The 18,223-nt window shown below is 44.4% G+C and overlaps 1 protein-coding gene across 5 annotated transcripts in view; it reads left to right on the top strand.

Annotated features, from left to right (window-relative positions):
• EML4 (EMAP like 4) overlaps positions 1-18,223 on the top strand; it is a 127,602-nt gene that overhangs the window by 107,015 nt on the left and 2,364 nt on the right. For all 5 annotated transcript variants that reach the window (XM_061369722.1, XM_061369723.1, XM_061369725.1 and 2 more), the window contains 8 exons: positions 1,717-1,868; positions 3,390-3,515; positions 3,634-3,765; positions 4,361-4,428; positions 8,432-8,520; positions 9,610-9,707; positions 12,588-12,675; positions 13,916-14,014. In XM_061369722.1, the coding sequence (XP_061225706.1) occupies positions 1,717-1,868; positions 3,390-3,515; positions 3,634-3,765; positions 4,361-4,428; positions 8,432-8,520; positions 9,610-9,707; positions 12,588-12,675; positions 13,916-14,014 (852 nt within the window). The remainder of the gene's footprint in view (positions 1-1,716; positions 1,869-3,389; positions 3,516-3,633; positions 3,766-4,360; positions 4,429-8,431; positions 8,521-9,609; positions 9,708-12,587; positions 12,676-13,915; positions 14,015-18,223) is intronic.

The following is an 18,223-nucleotide window of genomic DNA, read 5'->3' as shown; positions in this document are numbered from 1 at the left end:
CTAAGGGTGTACACTGCCCATTGCTAACTGGTGGTGTTGATGTCCTTCAGGCCTCATGTGTTTGTTGACTCAGGAGCAATCTGCTTTCTCAGTAATTAATGAGGCTGTGCCTGAAATGAAGGAAAACTTCCTCATTTAAGCATCTCACATCTCAGACCGTGGGCAGTTCGTCAGCTTTGCTTTCATGCTGAGGCTGTAGGATCAGTTTGAGGATTCTGCAGGCTGCCTCTGCCTCTTAAGGCGTATGCTGTGCCATGCGTAGTCTCAGAGGAACACCACAAAGTGTTGAAGTTAATGTGAACAGGACTTATATGCAAAGGAAAAACACGGTACGTAGTTGTACCAGTTGCACAAACAGCAGTGTCTGGTTTAGCAGATACTCAAGTCTTGGCTGTAAAATAGACCTTAAAACCCATCTGATCTGAAATTTGGGTTAAACATCCTCTTTAGGGCAAAGCTATTGCGAGAAAGTAAGGAAAATGATTTGTTACCCAACAAATGCAGACCTGGCGCAGCTGAGCCCTAAGATAACTTATAAATGCAAGGATAATTTATTGCACTTGGCAGCTATTTCAAACACTCTGGTTTAAATGGGTATGCCAGGAAAATAGTCCTGTCAAAAGTAAGTTTTTAATGGTAAGTCTGGTTTTGTAGGTAAATCTTTTTCTTGCCTTTGAAGCTGACTGCAGTGGAAAACTAATTTAACACATTATCTGACATTCCTGTGTCAAAGTAACCTTTTCCCAGTATAATCTTAAAAGATACTGAATAGAACATTAATTTACATTAGCTAATTACATGTGGGATTCATGAGTTGGGATCTGTTGATGGGTTTATCACATTAGATAGGTCACGGGGCTTGCTCTCAAACTCCTTGCCCAGGGAGAGAGCAGGCTGACCTGAACTGACCTGAGACATAGGCAGAGGCAGCAAAGTTAACCTGGGGTGTATCTGGGGGATGGTTTAGGCTTCTTCTGTGATTGCAATTTGAAAATATGCAAGTCTCAAAGCACCAGATTCCCTCTTTCCTAAACGTACGCTTTCCTACAGCAGCTCCTTTGACATCAAGACCTGATTTGGATGCTAAAGGCTTCCTTTGCTACCTGTTCAAGTTTCTCATCTCTCTTTCATTCTTCCTAGTGTTTTCCTTTGTGTAGACTGCTGTATTGATAATGTCAAATGCTGGTCCTATTGTTTTTAAGCATAGCAATATCCAAATATCCAGCATTAGGTTTTAGGTTCATGCATCCTGGAAACTTTGCTATAAACAATGCACTTTGTATTCCCATGAGACTATAGACAACAAGTCTTTTGAGTTTGTTTTAATAAAACAGCTTTAATTCTTTCCTCGTAATGACTCACTGAGTATTTCTCGACTCTAAAGGCCAGTCTCTTTTGCATCTGGAAAGCTGTGTTCTTTCGGAAGGCAGAGAAACGAAAGTAGTTTGCAAATAGTTGTTCTTGCCTTCACAGCCTGTAGGACAATCAGTCACAAAAACGTTTCTCTTCAGAAAGGCATGTGCTTGATCATTTTGTCCTGTAAGAAAACACTACCACCTTGTGTCTGCTATACTAATGCAATACTAATAGCCTGACAGTCCAAAAGGCATTATTTATTGCTCACAGTTACTTCCTTGCCCTACCAAGAGGCACAGCTTCTTGTAAAGCCCAGCTGGAAAACCTATGTTCCCTATTGTTTTCTTTCTGTGCATGTAGGTGTGTATCAGATAAGCAGACAAATCAAAGCCCACGATGGCAGTGTGTTCACACTCTGTCAGATGAGGAATGGGATGCTGCTAACTGGAGGTGGGAAAGACCGGAAGATCATCCTGTGGGATCATGATTTGAATCCTGAAAGGGAAATTGAGGTAAGAAAGCAAGAGTGACAAGGGAATTGCCAGGAGCCGGGGACTGACTGGCAAGAGATCCTCCCCACGCTTTGGAGGATCAGTAGTTAGGATGATAGGATATCTTCTGATTGCTGTTTTTTTAAGTGGATGGCAATGCTTATGTATAATATACAGATGTTCACATTTTCAGCCTATAGGTGAGCCCCTATGAGGCTACAGTTCCCCTCTCTTTAATTTGAACAGAAATGTTAAGGTTTTCCTTTCCTCCAAGCCCTCCCTTATGTTTTGGCGGTTTGGTTTGGTTTTAATTAATCCCTTTTCAAGGACAGCTTTTAGTATTGCGTGGGGTTTGGTTAGGTTTGCCTGTCTGGAGAAATACAAGGTTACCAAAGGGGGGTTGACATAAGGCAGACAGTCCAGGGAATACATATGGGCATGCTGTAAGAATTAATGATTCATAGGCTATGTCAGGAGCTTCTTTTAACTTTATGCTAAACCAGGTTAATGAATATGTATGGCTTTGTGATTTGGCTGTATGGCAGTGGTAGGTAAATGGGGATGGACTGGAAAAATAATGGACATCATGGATTTTAAAGTCCTTTTTTTTCCATGATAATAGGATGAGCTCTCGAAATAATAGATTCTTCTTAAGCAGTTGTTCTAATAATGGTTTACCCTACTTATCCCATGTCCATCTATAGCAGCATTTTTGACTTAACACATATATTAAGTTCCATCTAGAGTTTATTACTTTAAATCTAATATTGACCTTTAGAAATCATGACCAAGAAGTGACTATCATATACAACTCTTAGGCTTAAGTAACAGACTCTGTTCACATCAGTGCTGTTCTTTTCCTTTTGTTAGTAATGTTATGTTAAAGCTGATTTTTTGGGGGTTGAGAAGTATTACCAGAACCCTGACAGACAACTTCCTGAATGCTGGCACTGATTCCTCTGTCTTGGGTGGCTAAAATAAGTGTATTCTCTAAAGAGAGAGAATTGAGAAAACCAAACAACTGCACGCTGTAAAATAAAGCAGTGCCTTAGGATTCAAGCATGCAGTAAACAAACTCAATAGAGATCAGGTGCATTGCAGACATAAAGCATAGGAACATTTACTAGAGGCTAATCGGGAAGCATTAGGAAAATCAGGAAGCGTTTACTGCCTTAGTTTTCACAAGATGTATTGAAAAGGAAGCAGTAGTTGTGCGTTGTTCCTGCCCTTGTGAGCTGAAGGTTGTGGAGTGCATTTGTTCAGTGTATTTGACACTTAAGAATCCATGTAATTAAATTTGTAAGACACATTAAAAGGGCATAATTGTGATTGTCTTGGAGTGAGATCACCTTGTACGCTCGTACTGAGCAAAGGAATGAGGTAGGTTTTGGGTCAAGGCCTGGTCTAGTGTTACAGGATTACATGGCTCCTTTCAACTGGGAGAGCTGCAGTCCTGGTACTGTCATCGTTGCACTGTTTGTGGCCTTCAGGAGTGAGCAACCCCAGAATGCATGATGTGGTTTCTTGTGTCTCTTCTCCTAGGTTCCTGACCAGTATGGAACAATCAGAGCAGTAGCAGAAGGAAAAGCAGATCAGTTCTTAGTGGGTACTTCACGGAACTTTGTCTTGCGGGGCACATTTAATGACGGTTTCCTGGTAGAGGTACAGGTGAGCACAGCTTGGTTGAAGCTATAACCCAACAGTGGAAAGGCTTTCCCTGCTGGTGGGTTATTTTAGGGGAGCCTTTATTCCGTTCATTGTTAAATCCCGTGTGTTTTCTTCCCAGGGACATACAGATGAACTCTGGGGACTGGCATCCCATCCTTTCAAAGACCTATTCTTAACATGTGCCCAAGATAGGCAAGTTTGTATGTGGAATTCTGTGGACCACACACTGGAATGGACCAGGCTGCTAGATGTATGTAACCCTTTAGTGTTAAGCAGAAAACTGAAAAATGGGAGAAAAAAATTGGTTTCTGCAACACCATTGTCGTCCCATCTGATTGCAAGAGGAGCAAAAATCCTGTAGCTCCGGCTTTAGAAACAGCTATTTGGAAGCTTTGATAAACTTAACTAAGCTGATCAGACAATGCATAGACTGTAATCTGGTTACTGCTTCTGATGACATCCATGCAGTCCAAGCTGAATAATACTTAGTCCTTTGTTCTTGTTCAGTTTAACTTTTTTCCCCAGTTACTCAGGCAGTTGAAACGGGTCATTAGAGAGTTGTGCAAGGTTGTCCTTCCTTATTGTCATTGTCTATTTTGCGTTTTGCCTAGTTCTGTCCTAATGCCCAAGCAAAAGTATGTTTTTACACAGAAACTGAGGCTTTTTTACTTTCAGGAATCCCATGTAGTGCATGTCATTAGGAGAGGATTGGGAGCGTGCTGCTACCTGATTGTTTTTGCCTCAATGAGTTCACCTCAGACTTGCAGGGTAGCTTTGTTACAAGGAGAGCTGTTTAACTGCAAGAAGCACAAGGGTGATTGATGCGTCTGTGCTTCCCCACACAGGAACCAGGGCACTGTGCTGACTTCCATCCCAGCGGAGCAGTGGTCGCGATAGGAACACACTCGGGCAGGTAAACGCCTTTGAAGTGACTTGTGATGATTGCAGGTTTAAAGGAGACAGTTTGATACTGTGCATGGTGTATATATATGAATTAACTTGCTTTTTATTTGTGCTTGAGGTTATGCAGCCTAAAAAGCTTGGGGGAAGAGGGCAGGTCTTTCTTACATGGGTTAGACAAAGGCAGAAGGTTACTTGCCTGTTGATAGTCTGTTTTGGTTTTAACTACTCTTTCATGAAAGCCCAGATCTTGAGTTTGGCTTGTTCAACTACTGTTTTGGTAGAGGGTTCTATGAGCACTCCTTCATTGCCTTTACCAAGTATCATATATTTTAATAGTGTGTGTGTATGTTATAATATCTTGTAAGACAGGTAGAGTTCAGATCTTTCTCTTTCCCAAACCAAACAACACCTGCAGCCTCCTGTATTGACATGGAGAGGCAAGTGCGTTTGTGTAAGACAGCGTTCAACGTGGCATACTGCTGCAATGAAGTGCTCTTGAGCTGTTCCTATTCTTCCTGAAATCACTGCATATTGAGAAGTTATCAAAAACCAAGCTGAATCTTTGAATTCCGGCTCCTTTTAGTGGTGGACAAACCTTGTGTTACTTCATAGTCCAACTCTGGCTTGATACCCTCTCCCAGCAAAGGAGTCTCATGCAATGTCTTTTTAGCAAGTAGTAACTAAAAGGAGCAAAAGGCTATTCATAGCATTAGAACAGTGAGAAGGGCAGATACTGAAGCTACTAGCATGTTTATCCTGTTCTTCAGTTACACCTTACGGTTAACAACTCAGTGATGCATAGTGCATGTAAGAAGATGGGGAGTGATTTGTGTGTGCTTATCTCCCCTCACCCCCCCAAATCCTTTCATACCTAACTTCATGCCTAAAAATCATTGAAAGTTTGGTTCTTAGAAACTGCTGAGCATGTGCAGCATCCCTAGATTGTCCTGGAAACATAAGATGTTGAGGAGTTTCATAGGGAATTGCATTCTACAAAGTGAAGGTGCAGTCTGCACTGAATTCATTAGCTCTAGCAGCAGGCTAGGAACCTAGTTTTCACCTTCCTGAGAAAAATCTTCCTGAATTCTCATGTATTTGGGCTCCACATTGTCCCTTTCCTCTTCTTCATCTCTTTCTATTTATAACCTTGAATTAAACAAGTGTTTCTACCTTGATTAAACAGAGCAGAAGATACTGGCCGAATAGTACTTGAAACAGGGAAAAGGGAAAAGAAGGTCAGGCTCCATGTTTTATGAGTTACTAGCCATGTTTGAAATCACCTCAAAGCACAATCAAGGTATATGGAGGGGCTGAAGCATTCAGGCTGTTGTTTGCTTCTGATTGACTCCCACACACCCCCTTCCCAGACCATTTACCATCACGTTTTCAGTTCAGCATTCTCAGTTCTAGTTCTTCCTTTTCAGTTACTTGAGGCAAGCAGTTTATTCTGTGTTGGATGGGTTTGTGGTGGTGGCCTTGGGTTTGGGTTTGTTTGGGATTTCAATCTGTTCTTCTTGGAACCAAGCAGTTCCATTCTCGCTATTATGTTTTATTGAGTTCTGAAATGGCGTGATTTAGTGCTAGGTTTGAGATACACAAACGCAGCTGAATTGAAACGAGGCCTGGTCAGTGTCCAAGTAGACAAGGAATAAAGGGAGTTGTGAATCAAGATAAACAGACCAGTTTCAGATTTACTGCCTGACCAGGATCAGTGCACGGTACTTTCTGTGCCAGAACAAATGGTCCAAGAGACTTATTCCCCAGAGTAAAAGGGCTTTGTGATACATCTTGATTAATGTATAAGAAAATAATCTCAGACCCATAACAGGTCATTTAATAACTTGATTCATAGCCCCAAATGCTTAAAGCAAATATTAAAGGAGTCTAATCTCTTTAGGACCTAATAAACCAAACCCTTGGATATGTCCATCTGTTGCTGTTCTAGTGGAGCTCTTCTTCCAGTGTGGAGGTCAGTCAGACAGGGCTAGGGAATGGAGCATTAGGAAAGCTGGGTTTGATGGTTCAGATTGCAACATCTGAAGAAAACAGCATTTTCTGCCTCTCTTTCCATTCTTGTTGGTTGGTTCCCAGTGGTGTGTTTTTACCAGGCTAACCCATCATCACGGCTCTGGTGTGTTTTTCACATACCACTTCCCATGATGAGTACTGAGGTATCATTATATATCCAGAAAGGCATCATTTCCCTTTTTTGGGCTGCAGGCAAATGGTCTGCTGCAGGTTTTGTTACCACTTCTTCGGGTGCCTGCTGTGTGCCTGATACCAGTTTTCTGGGATCAAGCCTGGTTTGAAGACAACTGTTTATGGATCCTGCTGTTTGCTGGGAATGCACAGCTGGAAAACTAAAAAGGGCTGGCAGCTGGAAATCCTACTGGAAGAGTGGAGTTTTCAAGGCACTATGCAAATCCTTTTGCCATGCTGCAGGGAAGTAGACATTTCTATGCCGAGTCATGTAGAAGAGTATCTTGAGTGCTATGCATACGAGTACTCAAATGCACTGCAGAAAGAACTAAATCCACCATTATTGAGAAAACTGAAAGGTGAAGGACAAGACCAGCATAAGCCAGAGCCATAGGTGGGTTAAATCAGTCAACAGAGCTATTGAGATTTACACCAGTTCAGCATCTGTTGTGGTTTTAAGATGAAGAAGCCCAAGTATCCCAGGGAACCAGTGCTGTCAGGTGGATTGGTTTGTTCACTCTCTCGTAAGTGCCATCACTGAAGTGAACCATCAGTGGTTCAGCGTTCAGTGTTAAAGGTGGGAATTGGAGGTATAAGTGCACAACTATAGTAACTACTTTAGGACGTTTCCCTGGTGATTTAATCAGAAAGTATTTGTTTCTGAAAGCCTGTTTTTTAGCTAGGTTATTGGTGTGGTTTTTAAAGGGAAGAAGAGAGATGCCACGGCACTGGGAGAGGTGGGAAGATTGAACAGAGCAGGTCTCATTCCATCAGACTAGATGTGACCTGTGCTCCCGTTCTTAAGCTCTGTTACCAAGACTGTCACAGTGCACTGGGCTCTTCCCATGCCCAGCTAAGATTGCTGCTGCTATCTCGTGTTCAGAAGAAGTTCTGGAGGAGGACTGATGCCACAAAAGGCTGTCTCCTAATGCCAGATGATGTTCCCTGTGCACTCTGAAGAGCAGCAGCAGTTTTGCATTGGATTTGATACCACAGTGCTAACTGTGCTTTCAGTCAAATACAGGAGGCTTGCATGGTTGTGAACCATCGAACGTCAGTAGATGGTTGTTCCTTCTTTGATAATATTATGCATAGAAACGGAAAGGATTGAAAGGGAAAATACCAAATTAGATAAAAGTTTTATGTTTACAAGGAGCATGGAAGTGTTTTCTACCCCCTCCTGCTGCTCCTGTTTTTTAGGGGTTTTTAGCTTCCCTTAATACGAATTGAAAGATCAGCTTTTATATCAAAGGTGTTTTTCCAAATGGGGAAGAAGTAGTAGATGAAAATTCAGCTGTAGCCTTAAGGCTTCAGGATGATGAGGGGCAGTCATTAGCTGTTCGGTGGCAGACATTACGGTGATCACTGCAGTGTTCAAGGGAGGGGGGGAACACAGGCCCTATCTAGAACCTTTAGATAGTCTTCATAGAAGGCAGAAGCTCTTCCCTGTGAGGGTGCTGAGGCGCTGGCACAGGGTGCCCAGAGGAGCTGTGGCTGCCCCATCCCTGGCAGTGTTCAAGGCCAGGTTGGACACAGGGGCTTGGAGCAAGCTGCTCCAGTGGAAGGGGACCCTGCCCGTGGCAGGGGTTGGGACTGGTTGGAGCTTTAAGTCCCTTCCAACCCAAACCAGTCTGGGATTCTGTGAGACTCCTTTCACTTTCTGAACCAGGAAAGCTTTCCATTAAAACCAGAGGTTTGCTGTGGTGCCCTAGAGGGGCTAGCATGAGACAGTGAAGTCATGCAGTGATTATTGCTCTTTTTCTTGCTTTGTTTAGTGGAATTCTCACAGGAATTCCCTCTTTCTCCCTCTCTAGGTGGTTTGTTCTGGATGCGGAAACGAGGGATCTGGTTTCAATACACACTGATGGCAATGAGCAGCTCTCGGTGATGCGCTACTCAGTAGGTAGGCAGCCTTTTCTAGTCACAGTAATTGGTGATTAATGTGATGTCTGTTCTGTTGACCCATCTTAAACAGCACCCCAGAGTCACTAGAGAAGGCAGAGCTTTGGAAAAGATCTGTAAGGTGCTTAATCCTTAACTGAATATTGCTTAAAGATTTGCCTGTGTATGCTACATCCTGGAGTCCTGCAGCTATAAACTCTACAGCCGCCTTTTCCAGCTTTTCCTTCATGTTGCACTCTGCTGGTGTCAGTAATAATATCTTATATAAGTAAATATAAGGAAAATTAGCAGTATTAGTGATATTGTTCCCACAAAAATTAGCATTTCTCAGCTAAATAGTTAATGGGTTAACAGAAAAGTCTGTCAAAAGGTGTGATGTTTCATATCCCTCTTAGTTAATTTTCATGTTTGTTGATACTAAACCATAAAACGGAGCTCAGGTCTGTCTGAAACTCAGCTGGTTATTAAGTATTTACTATGGGATTACAGGGAGTTCGGGCCAGGACTGAGTGTCCTCTTCAGACATGACATGACAGATCATCAAGGGCTGGCTCCTCACTGTTAAAAGCACTGATGTTCATGATCAAAAGCATTGAAGTTCATGGACACTAGAGGCATTTGATCATGATTCACAGCAACTCGTGTCCATGTGCTTTGGTTTTAAGTGAGGACAATGCAGTTAGAAGACTGCTTATGATGTTTGAATGCTCCACGTCGTCTTTAGGTGTTAGTCAGTGCTGATTCATATGCACTCCCTAGCTCCACGGCTGAGCTAACCATAGACTGATTTGTGTGATGCAGAACCCTCAGGCTGCCTGCTGTTGACAGGAAATCCAGTGCAATCTGAAGCTTTATCCCCTGTCCATTGGGAAGTTCCTTAAAAAAAGCAGAAGTGAAAGAACTTGCTCCAAAAACACACCCCCAAAGTCAATAGACAGCAACTGAAGAATGATTTAAGGTTGTGTGTCCTTAACTAAAGTTTGTAAGCAGTTGTCATTGAGACGATCGCCTTAGTGATGATCAGTCTGAAATCATTAACGTGTGGAAAACAGGCATGCTGTTAACTCATAGCAAATCTCTTGTGTTGTAGATGGCACCTTACTTGCAGTTGGATCCCACGACAACTTCATTTACCTCTACGTAGTAACAGAAAATGGAAGAAAGTATAGCAGATACGGAAAATGCACTGTAAGTTTTGGAGCAAACACAGTCAGCAGTTCTTGTATTTAGGTGTTCTACAGACACTGAGATGTTAAGCAGTGGAACTCTATGGGCTGATACTATTCTGGTTTTAGGTTTTGCTTCATGTTTTCTGGTCCAGTGTCCATGGCAGGGGACTGGCACTAGATGAGCTTAAGGTCCTTTCCAACCCAAACCATTCTGCAATTCTATGTATGTAATATTTAGTTTGCTATGTACTTCAAGGTCTCTGTGAGCTCTTTGAAGATGTATGAGACCATTTCTTTCTGTATATTGTATGTCCTACATGTATCAGGAGAGAGCATATTTGGATTTAAACCAGCACCTCTATGTCTGTTTGCCAGGGGCTTGTCAAAACTGGGATGGGAGCAATAGGCACTGTAATACTCAGGCAGCAGCATTAAGGCTTCGAAGCAGGTTTCTGTTAACTGTATCTGTCATTCTGAGTGCCTGTATGTAGAAGCCAGACTTGAGAACCTGGTTTTGGTGGAGCCCGAGCTCCCCTGAGCACGGCAGCTTGAGCAGAAGGTATCAGTGTGTTAGCTGTCTGGGATGATGATCCCATTTCCTATGGCTGTACCCTCCCTGCCACCACCTGCCAGCACGCTGGGTCTATCCCAGCTTGACGCTAAGCAGGAGGCATGCCCAGGACCCGGAGCGCTGTCCTGGTGCTGGCACCGCATCCTGCTGGCGTTCTGCTGTCATTCAGTAGCCTCGCGGGTGACCTCCAAGTAGTATGACTCAGTTCTCCTGGTGAGTCAACTTCTGGCTGTTTCTTCCAACTTGAATACGTTACTTGAATGCTTTCAGGAGGACTTGATCTACCGCAGCAGCATCAGCTTATGCACAAGGGCTCTATGCCCACTGCTACGTTTAAACCCCTTTCAGTCCCAGGCAGGCTTGCTGCTGCTGCCAGAGAGGCGAGCTGTGACCTGAGAGCGTGCTTCCAGTGAGGGACAGTGCTGGTTGTGACCAGAAGGCATTTCAGATGAGCTGAAACAACCGTTTTGGGTGGTGCAGCTGTTTCCTGAGGGCTCCAGCTATGCAGTCAGCAATGGGAAGGTATGGGCTGGGGTAGGGACTTCCAGCATGTCAGCCGCTCCAGCGTAGCTGGTGCTGTCTCCATTTGCCTTGCATCAGAGCGAGTTGTTAGCAAAGGAGAAGCAAGTGCCATGTGTTCACTGAAGGGTGAGAGCCCCAGGGGCAGCCACACTGAAGCGTTCAGTGCACTGACCTTCACCTGAAATAAGTGATGTGCCTGTCTTACAGGCTGTGGGCTTTTCAGTCCTTGCACTGTCTAAGTCTGAAACAGATGAACAGTCCCAGGGAAGGAGAGGATGTCCATTTAGTCAGATAGTTTTATCAGCCAGTGAAGAGTAATTATGTTCATTCTATATAAAGGTACAGAAAAGGAAAGAGGGAAGAAATGTTGCCTCATCAGTGGGCAGGCCCCAAAGAAAGATTGAAATGGAAAATGGGATCCTCCTGTTGCAAATGCGGTGACAACGTTCTGTTCCAGTTCATCATCATTCAGTGGTTGCTGCCTGAAGGCATTTTGCAGCGTGGAGCCCCTTCCCTACCACCCTCAGGAATTCTGACAGCTGCCAAATGTCTGGCAGGGGTTGGGAAATGACTGACCAGTTCTTTTCCATGTTGGAGTTCGCTTGCAAAGACTTGTCAGGGAAGTGCGGGGTGAATCCTGGTCAGCTGTGCATTGTTTCCTTGTTTCAAAACACCGAGTGTGAGCTTTGGTATCGTGTTTACTCCACCATGGCTGCGGAGCAGTTATGGCAGTGCATGGTTCCTGTACTTGAGCAGAGACTAGTTCATAAGTAAATGAATCCTAAAGGTTAGTTTTAATCCAGAGCATCTCGTAGCTCTCTACAGAGGAAGTTGGGATGGTGGGTGCCGGCAGGGCCAACGGACCTTGAGGGGTGCTGAGGGACAGGATCTTCTTAATGCCCACTGAGAGAGGAATGAATTGACATCCACCAGTCAAGAAAGTGGCACTTCGTTGCCTGGCAGAATGAGGAAGGGAAGAAAACAGATGGTCTTACCTCAGAGAAATAATTTATACAAATCTTACATGAATCTGTGGCTTCTCTGGAGTCTTCACATAGCTTTATTACTAATGTTATTACTACTACAGGAAGGTTCATGCACAGGACTGTGTTCTGACCAGCTGCATTTGGCTTCTCCCTTCAAAAGCAAGATGGGGTTTTAGCCCTCAGTGTGCTTTCCATGCTTAGAACTAACAATTAGGTTGAAGTGGCTTGATTCTTACCTAAATGCCCCTGTGCCTGTAGGGACTGCGCCTTCCAAAGCTGGCACTGACATGCGTGCAGGGGAAGAAACACAGCAGGATACCTTAGGAGGCTATTCTTGTACCACCAGTCCTTGATCTCTTGGTTTCCCATGATGGTTGTTAACCAAGTTGTCAGGGTGAGCAAAGGTTGTTTGAATGTGCCTGTGTTTAATGGAAATCCTGTTGTGAATGGGTGCACGCACAGAGTCCCCTCTGTCACTTCTTCTGTTGGGATCTAAAACGGATCCTCTGTAAGTTACTGCCTTTCTCAGTTAGTAGCAATGTGCACTTTAATTCAAGTACAGATGCGAGTTCATCCATATCTTAGCAACCTGCTAGGGGTAAATCGCGCTGGGCTCGGAGGAGGACGTGGTTTACAAGTGAAGAACATCGCTGTTCATGGCACTGCCCAGTAAGGAGCCCTGAAAGGAGCACAAGTGAACTGCAGCAGGCTGGGGTGGGTGGGGGGGAGCTTTTCTGCTGTCCCAGCTGTGGGTGCAGCTTCTGCTTTGGTTGGAATGGAGAGCAGTGTTTCACATTGGTGTTATTGCATTCCTCTGCAGGGACATTCCAGCTATATTACACACCTTGACTGGTCCCCAGACAACAAGTATATAATGTCAAACTCAGGAGACTATGAAATACTATACTGTAAGTATGAAATGAAATCCGCTGGAAACAGAATGTATTAGCTGCCAGAGGGGTGTGTTTGATCAGAACTGTGCAAAATGCTTGCTGACAAAGGAGCCAATCTGGGCTCGTGTAACCAGATATCTTGATGTTATTCAGAGCTGTGTATTACCTAATGGCAATGCCAAATATAGCTTACTTCTTTACAAGGTCATAAATCAGCTTCACGGCATAGAATGTACAGAACAAGTGGCCCTGTGTTTTGGTGTTGGCCCAAAGTTGCATAGATTGAACATAATATATACAGGTGTCTAATTAGTGTCAACAGTAACCAGTGATTCTGGGGGGAGAAAATCAGTGCCACTGGTCTCTTCTGGGCTTTCCTTTTTGAAACTCTCTCTTAGCTAGTGGTGTTGAAAACGAAGCAAAGCCATAATTCTGCTTTAATGGGTTAGTATGAAGAATGGGTTTGTCTTTTCTAACGTATGGAAATACGAATTTATAGCGGTTATGTCAAAAGTGTGTTTGACTTGTGCAGAGCAGATCAGTCTGGTTTTCCATTGACTTTTGTATGCTTGTCTTCCTGTGGCTTTAACTGGATCCAGGAGGATTGTAGCTCTGTTCGTGGACAGGTGAGAAGAGCCAGCAGTTCAAATATCTCTCAGCTTAACGTGTTCTTTGTGCCTGGCACAACTTAGGTTTCAGATCTGGGTAGTGCAGTATCTCAGTGTACCAAAAGGGAGTGTTGGTGCTTACAGTTGCCTGTATGGGGAAGCAAAGAGCTGTGACCCGTTAGTAATGTTGGGATATTACAAGATGGGCAATCTTTCTTTTCCTAGCTAGAAGCTGAAGAGCAGCCTGAGGCTGCTGTGCAGCAGTTGCTCACTCTTTCCAAAGCACAGCTTCCTGAATCCTCGGTTAAGTTTTAGCATACCCATGGAGCTGGTAGGAAGGAGGCACTGTCCTCTTGCAGCCTCTGTTAAAACAGTTTGTAGAGTAGGTAGCGGGGGACTCAGGCTGTAGGGAAGAGGTTTTGAGGCACCCTGATCTGAAGAGGGAAATGAGAAGCGAAATGTGACTCATGTATCAAGCAAAGCTTCGAGTAGCTGGACTGTGATAAAGGTACTGCTCTGTCTTTGCCTCTGCGATATGATTCCAGATTGATTTTAAGATGCATTTATTTACTGTCTTAGCACCTTCAAAGCACGCTTACATGACTATAACTTTATATGGCATAACTCATCATGCACTTCTTTTACAGGGGACATTCCAAGTGGCTGTAAGCTAATCAGGAATCGTTCTGACTGTAAGGATATAGATTGGACAACATACACTTGCGTGCTAGGCTTCCAAGTGTTTGGTAAGCACCATCTAAACTTGCTTTGAAGCTATTCATGCTGTGCTTTGTGTTTGCTTTTGCTTCAATTTGTCGTTAGAAAGCCAGTTAATGATTGTTGAGGATGGTGCTGAGATGACAGACCGAAGAGGCTGGCCACAATATTGTCTGTGATACAGAGCAGTGGATGCGCTACCGAAAATGTGCTGTTGATTTCTATTTAGTCTTGAAGTTTGGGATTTGATTTTTCTGCTGACATTTTAGGCTACCAGCTTTGGAGGCACTGAAGCAGAAAGCTGGTATTTTAAAGTGCTCATTTGACACATGTGCCTTCTCCTTTGCTTACCTTATCTTGGGGCTAGGAACAAGACTATGTGAGTGTAGGTTATAGCTCATGACTTCAAGTCATGACAGCATGCTGATACCTGTAGTCAAAGGTGGGTAATACATACTGCTGAAGACAGCTGTTTGCCATAAATGAGGAGCTCCCCTGGGAGTTAAAAAGTAGGACTCAGCCTGGCAGTGTTGTAAAGCCAAGTTGTGCGAGCAGGATGCTGAATGTCTCGCTTCCATCGCAGAGATCACATACCTGCCTCTGTTCTTCATGTTGGAAACTTCAAAAGCAGGTAAATCATCACGTTCTTTAGAGGTAAGGGTTAGGCCTACATATCTTTTCTGCACGTTGGCTAGGAGTTCAGTTTTGAATATCAGTTATATGCAGGGTAGAAGACTATCAGTAGGTCTGAGTGCCTTCTGACACCTATCATGCAGATTTTAGGACTGTCCTGTGCTTCATGAGCAAGTGGCCTGAAGTGCTTGTTGCTGGTTAGATCACAGAATCCCAGCACCATCAGTGCTCTGGAGCTCATCCTGTCCAACCCCTGCCAAGGCAGGGCCACCCAGAGCAGGGCACACAGGAACGTGTCCAGGTGGGTTTGGGATGGCTCTAGAGAGGGAGACTCCACAACCCCCCAGGCAGCCTGTGCCAGGGCTCTGCCACCCTCACATAAAGAAGCTCTTCCTTGTGTTGAGGTGACTCTTGTTGTGGTTCAGTTTATGGCCATTGCTCCTCATCCTGTCACTGGGCACCACTGGAAGGAGTCTGGCACCATCCTGCTGCCACCTCCTTTGAGATACTGATCTGCATTGATGAGATCCCCTCTTGGGCACTGTTCTCTGCACTAACCAGGCCCAGCTCCTGGAATCTCTGCTCACAGGAGAGATGCTCCAGACCCCTGAGCATCCTTGTGGCCTCCTCTGGACCCTCTCCAGCAGCTCCTTGTCTGTCTTGTGCCAATGAAAAACACGTCTCCCATTAGCCTGAGGACTGTGAACCAGGTCGGGTATGTGCTTGGTTTGGCTTTATTCAGTCTGTCTGGTTGAAGTAGAAGGGGAATGGCTGTTCCCTCCTGATGCTCTGTCCATGTAAGCCTAGGCTGACAGGGGACTGGCCCACAGCAGTTATTTCCTCACTGCCTTTGCTTCTGAGACTGAAATAATAGTGCAGCACAAATGCCTTGCTTTAAAGGGAGTATCAGAAGGTTCAGGAGATGCTGGAGGAAATAAAAATCAAAACTGATGCTCATATAATGTCTTTCTCCAAGAGCAATGAGGAAACTTTGTAAGGACTGAATATTCCTTCTGGAATAGCCTTGGAGCTGAAGCCATTTTACGTTTCATGCAGAGTACTTGAATCTGCCAGAAGCGTGGAGGCAGCAGACAGTGGCTCTGTTGCCACTGAACTTCTACCATTACATTTGGTGCTAGAGCAGACAGGGAGCTGCTTTGAATCCCAGCAGTTTCCCAGAAGTCCTTTACTCCTGACCTAAGGAGATGAGGTGTGGGAGTGCAGAAGGAGTCTGGTTTCACAGAGACCGTTGGCTCTGTGTCTTCAGCAGTTCTTGGACAGAAGCTAAGTGCTAACTGGAGCCAGGCTGGAGATGGGCAGCTCCCATAACCACTGTTTGGAGAAGCCTCCCTGCTTGTTGTTTTCAACGAGTGGCTCGGTCAGCTGATCCTGCCTGCATTCCCTTTTGGATTCATACAGACTTTAACCACTCTGAATCAATCTCAGCTGCTCTCGGAATCGTCCGTGTGCCAGAGGGGCTGCGAGTGAAGCAGACAAAGCAGATAATGTGATGTTATTCTGGGGCAGAACAGAATGTATTTAACCTTCCAGCCAAAATTCATCATGTTCAGTTTTATATTGTCTGGGAGGCTGACACCCTTTGCAGAGACTCAAAATGCTGCTCGGCCTCTGACAAAGGCAAGGATTTTCCCATTAAATCAGACAGTGCAGCTCAGCCAACCTAGCAGGTATTTGCTGCCCAAAGGAGAAGTCTGGCTTTGACTCGAGGGTCAGCTGGCTCAGGGATCCAAACAAGCCAGGGCTGCTCACTTTGATGTTCAGGAAAGAGGGTTAAGTTTATGGGATTGGGACTTTGAGGGTGTGTGTTTTACTAATTTAGCTCTGTGGAATAGTGTGTCCGTAGGCTCAGGTGTTGGGTTGAAAGGATTGAAATGCCTGCCTCAGATGAGAATAGCATCACTCCTTTTTGGCGCTTGGTATCACTACGTTGGCTCAGCAGTCTCCTTAATCTGCATCCCGAGCACTTGAAGCCACTCTCTCATTTACTGCACATTTCCCACACTTCCATCCGAACAGATTCTTTCAAGAGGCTTGCTGCTGGCAGCACAGCCCCTTAAAATGGAAGCACTGCCCTCGTACCTAATAACAAAGTCCTGTGGGTTTTATTGCTTTTCAAGTTAAGAACTTGGCCGTATAAATGCTTTGGGTTTTCCACATTTGCCTGCTGCATTGAAAGCAGATCCTGCTGTCTTATGACAAAGGGTTGCCTTACCTTTAGAGCTGGTAAAGGAATTTGTGAACACAAAAGATGTTAAATGCAGGCTTGAATATTAGTCTCTTTAATCTGAAATGAGAAAGAAGAGGCGATGGCATAGCTGTTTGGCACAGCGTGCGTGCGGTGGTAGGTGAAACCAGGAATCTGGTGAGAAGTTGGTGTATGACTCCCACCTGATGTGACAGGATTTTATATATAGAATGCAGGAGAAAGTTAAAATGCGTTCATTTGGAAAGTTCTTAAATATCTATTTTTCAGATTGATTTCAGTGATGTGAGAGCACTACAATGATTTGAAATACGTGCCTTAGCGTTTCATGTCTTAGCACATTAGCCACAACGTAGCTTGCTGGCATTGAAACAAGCTGCCTTTGTTATTCTGCAGAGAAAATCAAGTTCTTACTCCACCCACTGAAGAATGGGGGGAAAAAAAACCAACTTTCAAATTAAAATATATTTGCCATTTTGCATAAAAACAAGGCCAAGTGGGGGAGTTGGAGAAGAATCAGGCAGTTCTAAGCTGATGTTTTGTGCTGTTATGACATGGACAGCACATGGGGGTTCATTTTAACCAAAGTCAGTGACTATAAGGGAGGAAGAAGAAGATCTTTTCCTGCCTGGTAGGGAGCATCCCTCTTCAGTGAGTCAAGGACACAGTTATTCAGGATGTGAAATTTGAGGGGGGAAAGTTCCTTCTAATACTTGGACCTCTCAGAAGCCCAAATCTGAGCTGAAAAAATATGGCACCTTTGGCATAAGTTACTGCCTTGCTTGCCTTTTGCTGGGCTTTATTTGCAGCTGTGAAGCGGCAGTTTTGCTATGGGCATCTCTAGGTTCTTTATTTACTGTTAAAATGAAAGCCTCCCCCCTCCCCAGTCTGTTCAGTGCATTTCATCCAGGCCCTGTTGTTACTCTTTTGTCTAGAGGTAGCTGTGTCATTCTTGTCACTTGAAAGCATATTGAATTGTGCTTAAGCACTTGACAGCACTTACATCCAGGAAACTCCTGCAGGCTGCCTCTCTGTGCAGAGTGTCATCAGGCTCCTCTGAATCACGCAAATACTCAGACTTAAAAGACGGCCAGAAGAAACCTCTGCATCCTCTGTGTTGTCCCATGCTCCAGACCAGCCTTGCTTTTAAACCCTTAGAGCACAGACAGAAGTGTTACCAGTTTTAGCGGCAAACTTAATCTTGAAATAAGCTTTAGGCAAGACTAAGGCTTTGAAGAGGAAACTTACGGTAAGTCCAAGAGGATTTCCCAGCCAAGGCTGAGAGGGCCTGGGGGAGCAGCATTAGGCTAGCAAAATATTAATACCATTTAATGCAAGACATACTCCAGCTTTCAGCTGAATGCCTTTTGTTAAGCTTCTC

The sequence above is a fragment of the Neopsephotus bourkii genome, unplaced genomic scaffold (genome assembly GCF_033783945.1).
Source record: "Neopsephotus bourkii isolate Nb327-2 ecotype Australia unplaced genomic scaffold, CSIRO-AGI_Nbou_v1 NB_1510, whole genome shotgun sequence".
Lineage (NCBI taxonomy): Eukaryota > Metazoa > Chordata > Aves > Psittaciformes > Psittacidae > Neopsephotus > Neopsephotus bourkii.
The sequence above is the reverse complement of the archived record's forward strand: the minus strand, read 5'-3'. Positions and strand labels throughout refer to the sequence as shown.